This window comes from Entelurus aequoreus, linkage group LG12, assembly GCF_033978785.1.
Source record: "Entelurus aequoreus isolate RoL-2023_Sb linkage group LG12, RoL_Eaeq_v1.1, whole genome shotgun sequence".
In the NCBI taxonomy this organism is placed as follows: Eukaryota; Metazoa; Chordata; class Actinopteri; order Syngnathiformes; family Syngnathidae; genus Entelurus; species Entelurus aequoreus.
The window spans coordinates 56263215-56277899 of record NC_084742.1 but is presented as its reverse complement, the minus strand read 5'-3'; the positions used below and the strand labels follow the sequence as shown (position 1 = coordinate 56277899).

Here is a 14685-nt window from a genome sequence, read left to right as displayed (position 1 = left end):
TCGGTTCGTATTGGTATCGGTAATCAAAGAGTTGGACAATATCGGATATCGGCAAAAAGCCATTATCGGACATCCATAGTATTCAGTGAGGTAAGATGAATGGAATGCGCTGACAGTTCATTGCTCCTGCCAAATGAATTGCACTGGGTGGCGCGGATCACCACTCCAAGATGGCGGCCCCGCTTCTCGTCAGCGCCAGTAGGCAATAGCGGTCGATGCATGCGTTTTCCAGTTTTGGCGTCCTCTTCCATGCCTGAAAGGAATGACCAAATTATACCGCCCTATCTTAAAATATTAACACAATACGTTTTTATTAACACATGAATTAAGTCACAACAGGCACCGTGGAGCAAATATTTGTGTGGATTTGAGCGTGGCTGTTGGACAATAGAGTGCGTCGTTTCAGGCAAATAATCGGCGCCCAATGTTGTGGTCCTTGGTATTTCGCATGGAGGAGTCGACAGCCAAGGAAGTCAAATAGTTGATCTAATGTGAGTTTTTTATAGGAATATAACATGAATAAGACTATAGTTTATCATCGAGTTGTCATATTGTGTCGCGCACAATGAAGTGCATTCTAACATAATAGCTGCCTAGCTAGCTAATGTTTTGTTTTCCTCAAATTTTAAAAACACATATAGGCTCCAGCGACCCCGAAAGGGACAAGCGGTAGGAAATGAATGGATGTTCCAATTGCTTTTTAAACTACAGGACATTTCTAGTCCATCTCGCAGCGTAGTAGAACCAAACAAGTTTGACGACAGCTGTCAAATTATTAAAAAAAAAAAAAAGTTAATAACATTTTGGAATTTGGATTAATCACAGCCGGTGGTTACTCGCTTGTATTCAAAGTTAAGTCAATCAAAGTTTATTTTTATAGCCCTGAATCACGAGTATCTCAAAGGGCTGCACAAGCCACAATGACATCCAGATTCCACATCAGGGCAAGAAAAAACTCAACCCAATGGGATTCGATGAGAAACCTTGGAGGGGACCGCAGATGTGGGGACGTCGAGTGGATCTAGTTAATAATGTGAGAGTCCAGTCCATAGTGGATCTAACATAATAGTGTGAGTTCAGTCCATAGTGGATCTAACATAATAGTGTGAGAGTCCAGTCCATAGTGGATCTAACATAATAGTGTGAGAGTCCAGTCCATAGTGGATCTAACATAATAGTGAGAGTCCAGTCCATAGTGGACCTAGTTAATAATGTGAGAGTCCAGTCCATAGTGGATCTAACATAGTAGTGAGAGTCCAGTCCATAGTGGATGTAGTTAATAGTGTGAGAGTCCAGTCCATAGTGGATCTAACATAATAGTGAGAGTCCAGTCCATAGTGGATCTAGTTAATAGTGTGAGAGTCCAGTCCATAGTGGATCTAACATAGTAGTGAGAGAGTCCAGTCCATAGTGGATCTAACATAATAGTGTGAGAGTCCAGTCCATAGTGGATCTAACATAATAGTGAGAGTTCAGTCCATAGTGGATCTAACATAATAGTGTGAGAGTCCAGTCCATAGTGGATCTAACATAATAGTGAGAGTCCAGTCCATAGTGGATCTAGTTAATAGTGTGAGAGTCCAGTCCATAGTGGATCTAACATAATAGTGAGAGTCCAGTCCATAGTGGATCTAGTTAATAGTGTGAGAGTCCAGTCCATAGTGGATCTAACATAGTAGTGAGAGAGTCCAGTCCATAGTGGATCTAACACAACAGTGTGAGAGTCCAGTCCATAGTGGATCTAACATAATAGTGAGAGTCCAGTCCATATTGGATCTAACATAATAGCGTGAGAGTCCAGTCCATAGTGGATCTAACATAATAGTGTGAGAGTCCAGTCCATAGTGGATCTAACATAATAGTGTGAGAGTCCAGTCCATAGTGGATCTAACATAATAGTGTGAGAGTCCAGTCCATAGTGGATCTAACATAATAGTGAGAGTCCAGTCCATACGGGATCTAACATAATAGTAAGAGTCCAGTCCATAGTGGATCTAACATAATAGTGAGAGTCCAGTCCATCGTGGATCTAACATAATAGCGTGAGAGTCCAGTCCATAGTGGATCTAACATAATAGTGAGAGTCCAGTCCATCGTGGATCTAACATAATAGTGTGAGAGTCCAGTCCATAGTGGATCTAACATAATAGTGAGAATCCAGTCCATAGTGGATCTAACATAATAGTGTGAGAGCCCAGTCCATAGTGGATCTAACATAATAGTGAGAGTCCAGTCCATACTGGATCTAACATAATAGTAAGAGTCCAGTCCATAGTGGATCTAACATAATAGTGAGAGTCCAGTCTATAGTGGATCTAACATAATAGCGTGAGAGTCCAGTCCATAGTGGATCTAACATAATAGTGAAAGTCCAGTCCATAGTGGATCTAACATAATAGTGAGAGTCCAGTCCATAGTGGATCTAACATAATAGTGAGAGTCCAGTCCATAGTGGATCTAACATAATAGTGTGAGAGCCCAGTCCATAGTGGATCTAGCATAATAGTGAGAGTCCAGTCCATACTGGATCTAACATAATAGTAAGAGTCCAGTCCATAGTGGATCTAACATAATAGTGAGAGTCCAGTCCATAGTGGATCTAACATAATAGCGTGAGAGTCCAGTCCATAGTGGATCTAACATAATAGTGAGAGTCCAGTCCATAGTGGATCTAACATAATAGTCAACTAGTTTAAAAGGAGGGTGTATTTAAAAGCTAGTGTATACAAATGAGTTTTAAGATGCGACTTAAATGCTTCTACTGAGGTAGTATTGCCAACATAATAGCTGCCTAGCCAGCTAATGTTATGATTTACTGAAATCCGAAAGTGTTTTGTTGTTGTGTAACATATTGTCTTTGTTTAAAAACACATATTCCAATTTATTTTTTAAACCACTGGACATTTCTAGACATGTCTAATCTCGTAGCTTAGTAGAACCAAACAAGTTTGACTAGGAGCTGTGAAATGATTATTAAAAAAGAAAATCAGATTAATAACATTTTGGAATTTGAATTAATAGACTTAGACAAACTTTAATGATCCACAAGGGAAATTGTTCCACACAGTAGCTCAGTTACAAAGGATGGAAAGGATAATGCAGGTATAAATCTCAGGTATTATTATTATTATTATTATTATAAAGTGGACTAAAAATGTACCGTAGTAGTCATATAAAATATAACATATATGTAATATTTTCATGTTGTATATACAGTATATGATATATATGGATATATTGTAATTGTATATAATATATACAATATATAACAATTACCATGTACATGGTACACGTCAATAATGAATAAAGCAAAACATGTTCTAGACCAAAAATCACTTCATATCCTCTACTGCTCGCTAGTGTTACATATCTGAGTTATTGTGTAGAAATATGGGGTAAATAACTACAAAGGGACATTTCGTTCATTAACCGTGTTACAAAAAAGATCAGTTATAATAATACATCATGTTGGATATAGAGAACATACAAACCCTTTATTTATTGAATCAAAAATGCTGAAATTCCACGACATAGTGAATTTGCAAACAGCTAAAATTATACACAAAGCAAACTATTACCAAGAATATACAACAATTGTTCTCAAAAAAAGAGGAGAAATATAATCTTAGAGAAAAATGTCATTTAAAACATTTGTATGCACGTACAACACTTAAGACCTTCAGTATGTGGAATTAAATGATGGAATGGATTAAGCAAAGCAATCAAACAATGTACTAATATGATCCACTTCAAGAAACTCTTCAAACTTAAAGTGTTTACAAAGTACAAAGAAGAAGATAAACATTCTGACTTTATTTCATCCATCCATCCATTCATTTTCAAAATAATCTTACTCATCTCACCATATGAAATATAACTTACTTCACTGAGTATTATTTATTTAGTTTTATTGTGATTGCCTATGGATTATATTGTGAATAAATTGAGAACAGGAAGTGAACAAAAGTTTTAGCAACTGTTACGTAAAAGAAAAAGGGGCAGGATTAAATAAGCTCTGCTTCTTCCTACTCCTTTTCGAACATGTTGAATAGAGGAACTGGAAATTGTGACGTATCATGTCGTATGCATGCACGTTCCAAGTAAACTCAAACTCAACTCAACTCAATATTATCGACTTTCCGGATCACTTTGTCCCATTGGGTTGAGTTTTTCCTTGCCCTGATGTGGGATCTGAGCCGAGGATGTCGTTGTGGCTTGTGCAGCCCTTTGAGACACTCGTGATTTAGGGCTGTATAAGTAAACATTGATTGATTGATTGAGTTTGTCAATCTGGTTTAAGTCCCTTTTTGCTGGTGCTGCTCCCCCCATCAAACCACTGCAAAGTACAGGGCACTGGCCACAACAGACTGATCAAAGATCTCCAACAGCTTGCTGCACACATTAAAGGACCTAAGCTTCCTGATTAATCATGATTAATCGCAGTCGGTGATTACTCGCTTGTATTGCTAACACAATAGCTGCCTAGCCAGCTATTGTTTTGATTTACTGAAATCCGAAAGTGTTTTGTTGCTGTGTAACGTATTGTCTTTATTTAAAAACACATATTCCAGTTTATTTTTAAACCACAGGACATTTTCTAGTCTATCGCGTAGCTTAGTACAGGGGTGTCCAAAGTGCGGCCCGCAGGTAAATTTTTAAAGGCCCCACGACACATTCTAAAAATACGATGAAAAAAATAATAAAAAACATAAAAAGTGGTATAAAAGAGCAAACAGGTGAAATGTAACAAGAAAATGTTGCATTATTTACTCTAATAACACAAAGCTGCCATGCAGGCTGTTTCTTTCTGTAAAAAATAATAATGAATCAAAATCAATGTCATTATGAATTATTGACCTATTAAATATTCCACTTTGAGATATTTTGGGGGGAAAATGTTGCATATTTTTTGGTTGCCATTAAAAAAACAAAGTTTTTTAAAGAAGGGCCTACAACAAACAAACAAAAAACATAAACAATAAAACTTATAATTGACGGATAGATCTGAAGTTGATTTTGAGACTATTGTGGTAAAAGTTAAAAAAAATGTTGGATTTATTTTTTTAAACTTTACTGAGCAGTACCCTTTTGGATGCCCAATAATTTTAGTGGGACTTTTTTTTTTTTTAAGTGTCATTGCTCAAAAAAATAATGAATTAAAATCAATGTTGTTATGAGTTATTGACCTTTTTAAGACTCCAATTATTATATAATCTCAAATATTCCACTTAAAAATTTTATTGGGGGAAAATATTGCATATTTTGAGTTTTTTTCCATAAAAAAACACAGTTTTCCTTGACAAAAATGGCATACAACTTAAATCTTTAAAAGTGTTATATTGACAGATAGACCTAATGTTGATCTAGAGATTTAAACCTTGAATAATAATAATAATACTAAATAATGACACATTTGTAATATTTTTTTTGACCAAAACCTTTTGGGGTCCCCGGGATCAAGTCTGAGTGGAGGCCTAAATGTATCTTTTTTATACATATATTGTATTGGTTTTTAAAATAAAAAATATCAAAATGGCCCCCGCTTGCTTTGATTTTTCACTGTGCGGCCCTCAGTGGAAAAAGTTTGGACACCCCTGGCTTAGTAGAACCAAACCAGTTTGACTAGAGCTGTCAAATGATTTATTTTAAAAGAAAAATCAGATTAATAACATTTTGGAATTCGGATTAATCATGATTAATCACAGCCGGTGATTACTCGCTTGTATTGCTAACATAATAGCTGCCAAGTCAGCTAATGTTTTGTTTTCCTCCAATCCGAAAGTGTTTTGTTGTTGTGTAAAATATTGTCTTTATTTAAAAACACGTATTCCGATTGCTTTTTAAACTACAGGACATTTCTAGTCCATCTCGTAGCTTAGTAGAACCAAACAAGTTTGACTAGAGCTGTCAAATGATTTATGTGTGGTGTTTTCATTTTTTATTTTGTGGCTTTTAATCCATCCATCCATCTTCTTCCGCTTATCCGAGGTCGGGTCGCGGGGGCAGCAGCCTAAGCAGGGAAGCCCAGACTTCCCTCTCCCCAGCCACTTCGTCCAGCTCTTCCCGAGGGATCCCGAAGCGTTCCCAGGCCAGCCGGGAGACATAGTCTTCCCTGGGTCTTCCCCGTGGCCTCTTACCGATCGGACTTCCCTAAACACCTCCCTAGGGAGGCGTTCCGGTGGCATCCTGACCAGATGCCCGAACCACCTCATCTGGCTCCTCTCAATGTGGAGGAGCAACGGCTTTACTTTGAGCTCCTCCCGGATGGCAGAGCTTCTCACCCTATCTCTAAGGGAGAGCCCCGCCACCCGGCGGAGGAAACTCATTTCGGCCGCTTGTACCCGTGATCTTGTCCTTTCGGTCATGACCCAAAGCTCATGACCATAGGTGAGGATGGGAACGTAGATCGACAGGTAAATTGAGAGCTTTGCCTTCCGACTCAGCTCCTTCTTCACCACAACGGATCGATACAGCGTCCGCATTACTGAAGACGCCGCACCCATCCGCGATCCACTCTTCCCTCACTCGTGAACAAGACTTGAACTCCTCCACTTGGGGCAGTGTCTCCTCCGCAACCCGGAGATGACACTCCACCCTTTTCCGGGCGAGAACCATGGACTCGGACTTGGAGGTGCTGGTTATTTACAGCTAGAATTCACCAACTCGAGTATTTCATATATATTTCATATATATATATATATATATATATATATATATATATATATATATATATATATATATATATATATATATATATGTATATGTATATATATATGTATGAAATACTTGACTTTCAGTGAATTCTAGCTATATATATACTTATATATATATATATATATATATATTTATTTATTTTATTTACATAAAATAAATACTTGAATTTCAGTGTACCGGTGGCTACCCATTAGATGGCAGTATTGTCCTGTTTAACTTCTCCGTTCATGATGAGTATATCATTTCGGCCACCGTGTTCAATGGAGAAGTCTGTTCTACATATTTACAGGCAACATACACCTTCCCCTTCGAACTGTCCTGAATTAACTGAAATTCTTGTTTCCATTCGTTTTGGAACTTGCAAGCGTATTTCTTCATCTTGCTCGTCGACGGCGTCACCATGTCTGTAATTTCCTCGTTCTTCTGCTTCGTCTCCTTGTTGTGTGCGCAGTTGTGCACTCTACTCTCTAAAAGCCCTAGATGTTATGACGTCATTGGGCAGGCAAGCTGTTTATATTGTGGGAAAGCGGACGTGAGAACAGGCTGTCCCCACTCAGTCTCAGGTCCGCATTGAGACTGAATACCGGGAGTTTGTCGGGAGAAAATCTCTGCCGGGAGGTTGTCGGGAGAGGCACTGAATACCGGGATTCTCCCGCTAAAAACGGGAGGGTTGGCAAGTATGTGTTAAAATACTGAACAGGCGTTTACCTTATCCTAATAAACATCTGTTCAGTATTTTAACATAAAAGTGTTTGATTGTGAGGCATTAAAAGCCACAAAATAAAAAATGAAAACGGGTCCCACAGATGAATAACATTTTTGGAATTTGGATTAATCATGATTAATCATGTAATTGCTCACTTGTATGATTAAAGGCCTACTGAAAGCCACTACTACCGACCACGCAGTCTGATAGTTTATATATCAATGATGAAATCTTAACATTGCAACACATGCCGATACGGCCGGGTTAACTTATAAAGTGCAATTTTAAATTTCCCGCTAAACTTCCGGTTGAAAACGTATTTGGATGATGACGTATGCACGTGACGTCAATAGTTGAAACGGAAGTATTCGGACCCCATTGAATCCAATACAAAAAGCTCTGTTTTCATCGCAAAATTCCACAGTATTCTGGACATTTGTGTTGGTGAATCTTTTGCAATTTGTTTAATGAACAATGAAGACTGCAAAGAAGAAAGTTGTAGGTGGGATCGGTGTACTAGCGGCTGGCTACAGCAACACAACCAGGAGGACTTTGAGATGGATAGCAGACGCGCTAGCCGCCGACCTCACCTTGACTTCCTCCGTCTCCGGGCCGCCGACCGCATCTGTGATCGGGTGAAGTCTTACGTCGCTCCGTCGATCGCTGAAACGCAGGTGAGCACGGGTGTTGATGAGCAGATGAGGGCTGGCTGGCGTAGGTGGATAGCTATTGTTTTTAGCATAGCTCTGTGAGGTCCCGTTGCTAAGTTAGCTTCAATGGCGTCGTTAGCAACAGCATTGTTAACGTTCGCCTGGTTGGAAAGCATTAACCGTGTATTTACATGTCCATGGTTTAAAGGCCTACTGAAATGTTTTTTTTTTATTTAAACGGAAATAGCAGATCCATTCTATGTGTCATACTTGATCATTTCGCGATATTGCCATATTTTTGCTGAAAGGACTTAGTAGAGAAAATCGACGATAAAGTTCGCAACTTTTACTCGCTGATAAAAAAAAGCCTTGCCTGTACCGGAAGTAGCGTGACGTCACAGGAGCTAGTATTCCTCACAATTCCCCATTGTTTACAATGGAGCGAGAGAGATTCGGACCGAGAAAGTGACGATTACCCCATTAATTTGAGCGAGGATGAAAGATTCGTAGATGAGGAACGTTACAGTGAAGGACTTGAGAGGCAGTGATGGACGTATCTTTTTTCGCTCTGACCGTAACTTAGGTACAAGCTGGCTCATTGGATTCCACACTCTCCTTTTTCTATTGTGGATCACAGATTTGTATTTTAAACCACCTCGGATACTATATCCTCTTGAAAATGAGAGTCGAGAACGCGAAATGGACATTTAGTGCCTTTTATCTCCACGACAATACATCGGCGAAATGCTTTAGCTACGAGCTAACGTAATAGCATCGTGCTTTAACTGCATATAGAAACAAAAAAATAAACCCCTGACTGGAAGGATAGATAGAAAATCAACAATACTATTAAACCGTGGACATGTAAATACACGGTTAATGCTTTCCAGGCTGGCGAAGGTTAACAATGCTGTGCTAACGACGCAATTGAAGCTAACTTAGCAACCGGACCGCACAGAGCTATGCTAAAAACATTAGCTCTCCACCTACGCCAGCCAGCCCTCATCTACTCATCAACACCCGTGCTCACCTGCGTTCCAGCGATCGGCAGAAGGACGAAGGACTTCACCCGATGCGTTTGGCGGCCCGGAGACGTAGGAAGTCAAGGTGAGGTCGGCGGCTAGCGCGTCTGCTCTCCAACAAAGTCCTCCTGGTTGTGTTGCTGTAGTCCGCTGCTAATACACCGATCCCACCTACAACTGTCTTCTTTGCAGCTTTCATTGTTCATTAAACAAATTGCAAAAGATGTCCAGAATACTGTGGAATTATGAAATGAAAACAGAGCTTTTTGTATAGGATTCTACGGGGTACCATAACTTCCGTTACTCTGACTTCGTCACGCGCATACTTCATCATACCGCGACGTTTCAGCCGGATATTCCCCGGGAAATTTTAAATGTCACTTTATAAGTTAACCCGGCCGTATTGGCATGTGTTGCAATGTTAAGATTTCATCATTGATATATAAACTATCAGACTGCGTGGTCGGTAGTAGTGGCTTTCAGTAGGCCTTTAATAGTATTGTTGATCTTCTGTCTATCCTTCCAGTCAGGGGTTTATTTCTTTTGTTTCTACATGCAGTTAAGCCCGATGCTATCACGTTAGCTCCGTAGCTAAAGAGCTTCACCGATGTATTGTCGTGGAGATAAATGTCACTGTGAATGTCCATTTCGCGTTCTCGACTCTCATTTTCAAGAAGATATAGTATCCGAGGTGGTTTAAAATACAAATCCGTGATCCACAACAGAAAAAGGAGAAAGTGTGGAATCCAATGAACCCTTGTACCTAAGTTACGGTCAGAGCGAAAAAAGATACGTCTTGCACTGCACTCTAGTCCTTCACTCTCACGTTCCTCATCCACAAATCTTTCATCCTCGCTCAAATTAATGGGGTAATCGTCGCTTTCTCGGTCCGAATCGCTCTTGCTGCTGGTGTAAACAATGGGGAAATGTGAGGAGCCTTTAGACCTGTGACGTCACGCTACTTCCGGTACAGGCAAGGCTTTTTTTTATCAGCGACCAAAAGTTGCGAACTTTATCGTCGATGTTCTCTACTAAATCCTTTCAGCAAAAATATGGCAATATCGCGAAATGATCAAGTATGACACATAGAATGGATCTGCTATGCCCGTTTAAATAAAAACAATTTCATTTCAGTAGGCCTTTAAAATGTGTTGAAGAAGATAGCAACATTTGTACACTAACGCAATTTTATTGTCTAAATGCCGTCGAGGACGGTTTTTAAATGTTTTACTTGCATGCAAGTCATCTATTTGCACACAACTAAGTAACCGTCGGTTCTTTCAGTCTGTGAAACTTGCCAGCGAGCACACCGGTCGGGAGTCAACTCCTTCATTTTGACAGCCTTCGTTTTAACCCGTCTTTGAAATGACGGTAGTATTCCTATTGAGAGTTCTTGGCACAGACTGATGACCGTCTTCAATCGTCTCTGAATTGTCTTGCAGCTGCGATGACTGTGGTTATTGGGTTCGAGGGCAGTGCCAACAAGATTGGCATTGGCATCATCCGGGATGGCGAAGTGCTCTCCAACCCTCGGCGGACATACATTACCCCTCCTGGTCAAGGCAAGCTACACTAACTATCACTAATACTAACAGGGCTGGGCGATATTCTTGAAAACTGTATCACAATTCAAATGCTCTGTATCGGTCGATATTGATGATTATTGATATTTTTTTTATGACCTATGGAAAATAGGGAGCAGGGAAAAATTAAATGTAACCTTCCTCTGAATATAATCCCTCAGCTATCAAGGCAGAGATGAAAGGTAATGTCAGGTTCAAACACCAAACCATCTATTAAACAGGACAAGAAGCAAGGAATCAAACAGAGACAGGATTCAATTAAGCTCATGAGGAGGGCGCGTGGACCTGCACCCTCGTACAGCGTCGCCCCACGCTCTGAGGAAAAAGTTCCACGCCTCCCCATTTATTTGGGCATTCCCTGATGTTACATAGCTGCAGCTGCTTCTAAGGGGAGGGGTCTCATTATGCAGCAGCTGCACTGGGTCATAAACAGTTCAAACAAAAGGTGCTTGGAGCGGTGTCAGGTGTGCCCCCTCTATTGTTGTAGATTTCGGGTCCTGATAAGGTCATACTTGCCAACCTTGAGACCTCCGAATTCGGGGGTTGGGGTGCGGCGGGGTTGAGGTGTGGGGGTGTTTGGTGGTAGCGGGGGGGGGGGGGGGGGGGGGGTGTATATTGTCGCGTCCCGGAAGAGTTAGTGCTGCAAGGGGTTCTGGGTATTTGTTCTGTTGTGTTTATGTTGTGTTACGGTGCGGATGTTCTCCCAAAATGTGTTTGTCATTCTTGTTTGGTGTGGGTTCACGGTGTGGCGCATATTTGTAACAGGGGTAAAGTTGTTTATACGGCCACCTTCAGTGTGACCTGTATGGCTGTTGACCAAGTATGCCTTGCATTCCCTTATGTGTGTGTAAAAGCCGCATATATTATGCGATTGTGCCGACACGCTGTTTGTATGGAGGAAAAAAGGACGTGACGACAGGTTGTAGAGGACGCTAAAGGCAGTGCCTTTAAGGCACGCCCTCAATATTGTTGTCTGGATGGAAATCGGGAGGAATTCGGGAGAATGGTTGCCCCGGGAGATTTTCGGGAGGGGCACTGAAATTCGGGAGTCTCCCGGGAAAATCGGGAAGGTTGGCAAGTATGTCATAAACAGTTCAAACAAAAGGTACTTGGAGCGGTGTCAGGTTTTCCCCCTCTCTGGTCGTAGATTTCGGGTCCTGATAAGGTCATACTTGCCAATCTTGAGACCTCCGAATTCGGGAGATGGGGGGGGGGGGGATTGACGCGGGGTTTGGTTGTAGCGAGGGGGTGTATATGGTAAATGGTAAATGGGTCGTACTTGTATAACGCTTTTCTACCTTTTTTAAGGAACTCAAAGCGCTTTGACACTATTTTCCACATTCACCCATTCACACACACACATTCACACACTGATGGCGGGATTATATATTGTCGCGTCCCGGACGAGTTAGTGCTGCAAAGCGTTTTGGGTATTTGTTCTGTTGTGTTTATGTTGTGTTACGGTGCGGATGTTCTCCCGAAATGTGTTTGTCATTTTTGTTTGGTGTGGGTTCACCGTGTGGCGCATATTTGTAACAGTGTTAAAGTTGTTTATACGGCCACCCTCAGTGTGACCTGTATGGCTGTTGACCAAGTATGCCTTGCATTCCCTTATGTGTGTGTAAAAGCCGCATATATTATGCGATTGTGCCGACACGCTGTTTGTATGGAGGAAAAGAGGACGTGACGACAGGTTGTAGAGGACGCTAAAGGCAGTGCCTTTAAGGCACGCCCCCAATATTGTTGTCTCGGTGGAAATCGGGAGAAATTCGTGAGAATGGTTGCCCCGGGAGATTTTCGGGAGGGGCACTGAAATTTGGGAGTCTCCCGGGAAAATCGGGAAGGTTGGCAAGTATGTCATAAACAGTTCAAACAAAAGGTACTTGGAGCGGTGTCAGGTTTGCCCCCTCTCTGGTCGTAGCTTTCCAGTCCTGATAAGGTCCTTCCTGTGGCTGTCCAGATCTGGGAAACAGACACCTCTACGGCGCATTCCATTGCACACAGTGGAGATTTACAAGCTGCCCGCCTTTCGCTTGACAAGATCAAAGGCAGCTTTGTAAGCACCAGCGGATAGTAACCCGGGCAAACGGTCTTCACGCAGGGCAACCTGAACTCATAGAAAACAAATTGTGTGATAACTTATATACAATTATTCTGACAAACACAAGCATGGAAAACACTCAAAAATTGTAAAACCACCTTAAACACTAAGCTCTTAAAATGAAGGTGTAAAAATAATGCTTCATAAAGGGTAAGAAAATAGTGTGAAAATGTAAACAGAAACCTAGGAAGAGCTATTTTCTGCAGGTTTAGTGGCAGGAAGTTGCAGCTGTGCTCTAAAGCGTTGGTCCCCCAACCTTTTTTGCACCACGGACCGGTTTAAAGGCCTACTGAAACCCACTACTACCGACCACGCAGTCTGATAGTTTATATATTAATGATGAAATCTTAACATTGCAACACATGCCAATACGGCCGGGTTAACTTATAAAGTGCAATTTTAAACTTCCCGGGAAACTTCCGCTTGAAAACGTCGCGGTATGATGACGTATGCGCGTGACGTCACGAGGTCAAGGGAAGTGTTTGGACCCATACAAATACCTCTGTTTTCTTCGACAAAATTCCACAGTATTCTGGACATCTGTGTTGGTGAATCTTTTGCAATTTGTTTAATGGACAATGGAGACTGCAAAGAAGAAAGTTGTAGGTGGGATCGGTGTATTAGCGGCTGGCTGTAGCAACACCAACACCAGGAGGTTGTGTTGTGTTTTGAGCAGGATAGCAGACGCACTACGGTGAGTACAGCTTTGGCTTCCAAACATTTGATCGCTATTACGGATATGTGCATGTCACGTACGTAACTTTGGGGAAATATATTTTTCTTGCCGACTCAAAAGCGTACAACGCCCGCCGCCGCCGCCGCATCTAAGTTAGCGTCTATTTTTTTAGCTTCGCCAAGCTGAAAATTATTAACCGTGTATTTACATGTACATGGTTTAATAGTATTGTTGATCTTCTGTCTATAACTTCCAGTCAGGGTTTTTTTAAATTTAGTTTCTATCTGCATTTGAGACTGATGCTTTCACGTTAGCTCCGTAGCTAACTTAGCTTCTATTTTTTTAGCTTCCCCAAGCTGAAAATTATTAATCGTGTATTTACATGTTCATGGTTTAATAGTATTGTTGATCTTCTGTCTATCCTTCAAATCAGGGTTTTTTAAAATTTTGTTTCTATCTGCATTTGAGCCTGCTATCACGTTAGCTCTGTAGCTAACTTAGCTTCTATTTTTTTAGCTTCGCAAAGCTGAAAATTATTAACCGTGTATTTACATGTTCATGGTTTAATAGTATTGTTGATCTTCTGTCTATCCTTCCAGTCAGGGTTTTTTTTAAATTTAGTTTCTATCTGCATTTGAGACTGATGCTATCACGTTAGCTCCGTAGCTAAGTTAGCTTCTATTTTTTTTTAGCTTCGCCAAGCTGAAAATTATTAATCGTGTATTCTCTTTCTATGCCACATCAATGTGGAATGCGCTCCCAACAGGTATAAAAGAAAGGGCATCTCTATCCTCCTTCAAAACCGCTATAAAAGTTCACCTCCAGGCAGCTACAACCCTAAACTAACACCCTCCCCGGATTGCTAATAATCAAATGTAAACAATCAAATGCAGATTCTTTTTCTTATGCCTTCTGATCTCTCTCTCTCTCTCTCTCTCTCTCTCTCTATGTCCACTACCCCCCCACCCCACCCCCCCTCCACACTCCTGATTGTAAATAATGTAAATAATTCAATGTGATTATCTTGTGTGATGACTGTATTATGATGATAGTATATATGATAGTATATATCTGTATCATGAATCAATTTAAGTGGACCCCGACTTAAACAAGTTGAAAAACTTATTCGGGTGTTACCATTTAGTGGTCAATTGTACGGAATATGTACTTCACTGTGCAACCTACTAATAAAAGTCTCAATCAATCAAACATGTTCATGGTTTAATAGAATTG

The 14685-nt window shown here is 40.8% G+C and overlaps 1 protein-coding gene across 3 annotated transcripts in view; it reads left to right on the top strand.

Annotated features, from left to right (window-relative positions):
- The first annotated feature begins 405 nt into the window (after nucleotides 1-405).
- Nucleotides 406-14685, top strand: part of osgep (O-sialoglycoprotein endopeptidase) — an 82423-nt gene continuing 68143 nt past the window's right edge. For 2 of the 3 annotated variants that reach the window (XM_062066277.1, XM_062066276.1), the window contains exons 1-2: nucleotides 406-491; nucleotides 10535-10654. In XM_062066277.1, the coding sequence (XP_061922261.1) occupies nucleotides 10540-10654 (115 nt within the window). In that variant the 5' untranslated portion in view covers nucleotides 406-491; nucleotides 10535-10539. Of the gene's footprint in view, nucleotides 492-549; nucleotides 670-10534; nucleotides 10655-14685 lie in introns of those variants that run through there. The other variant, XM_062066278.1, reaches the window with a different exon arrangement.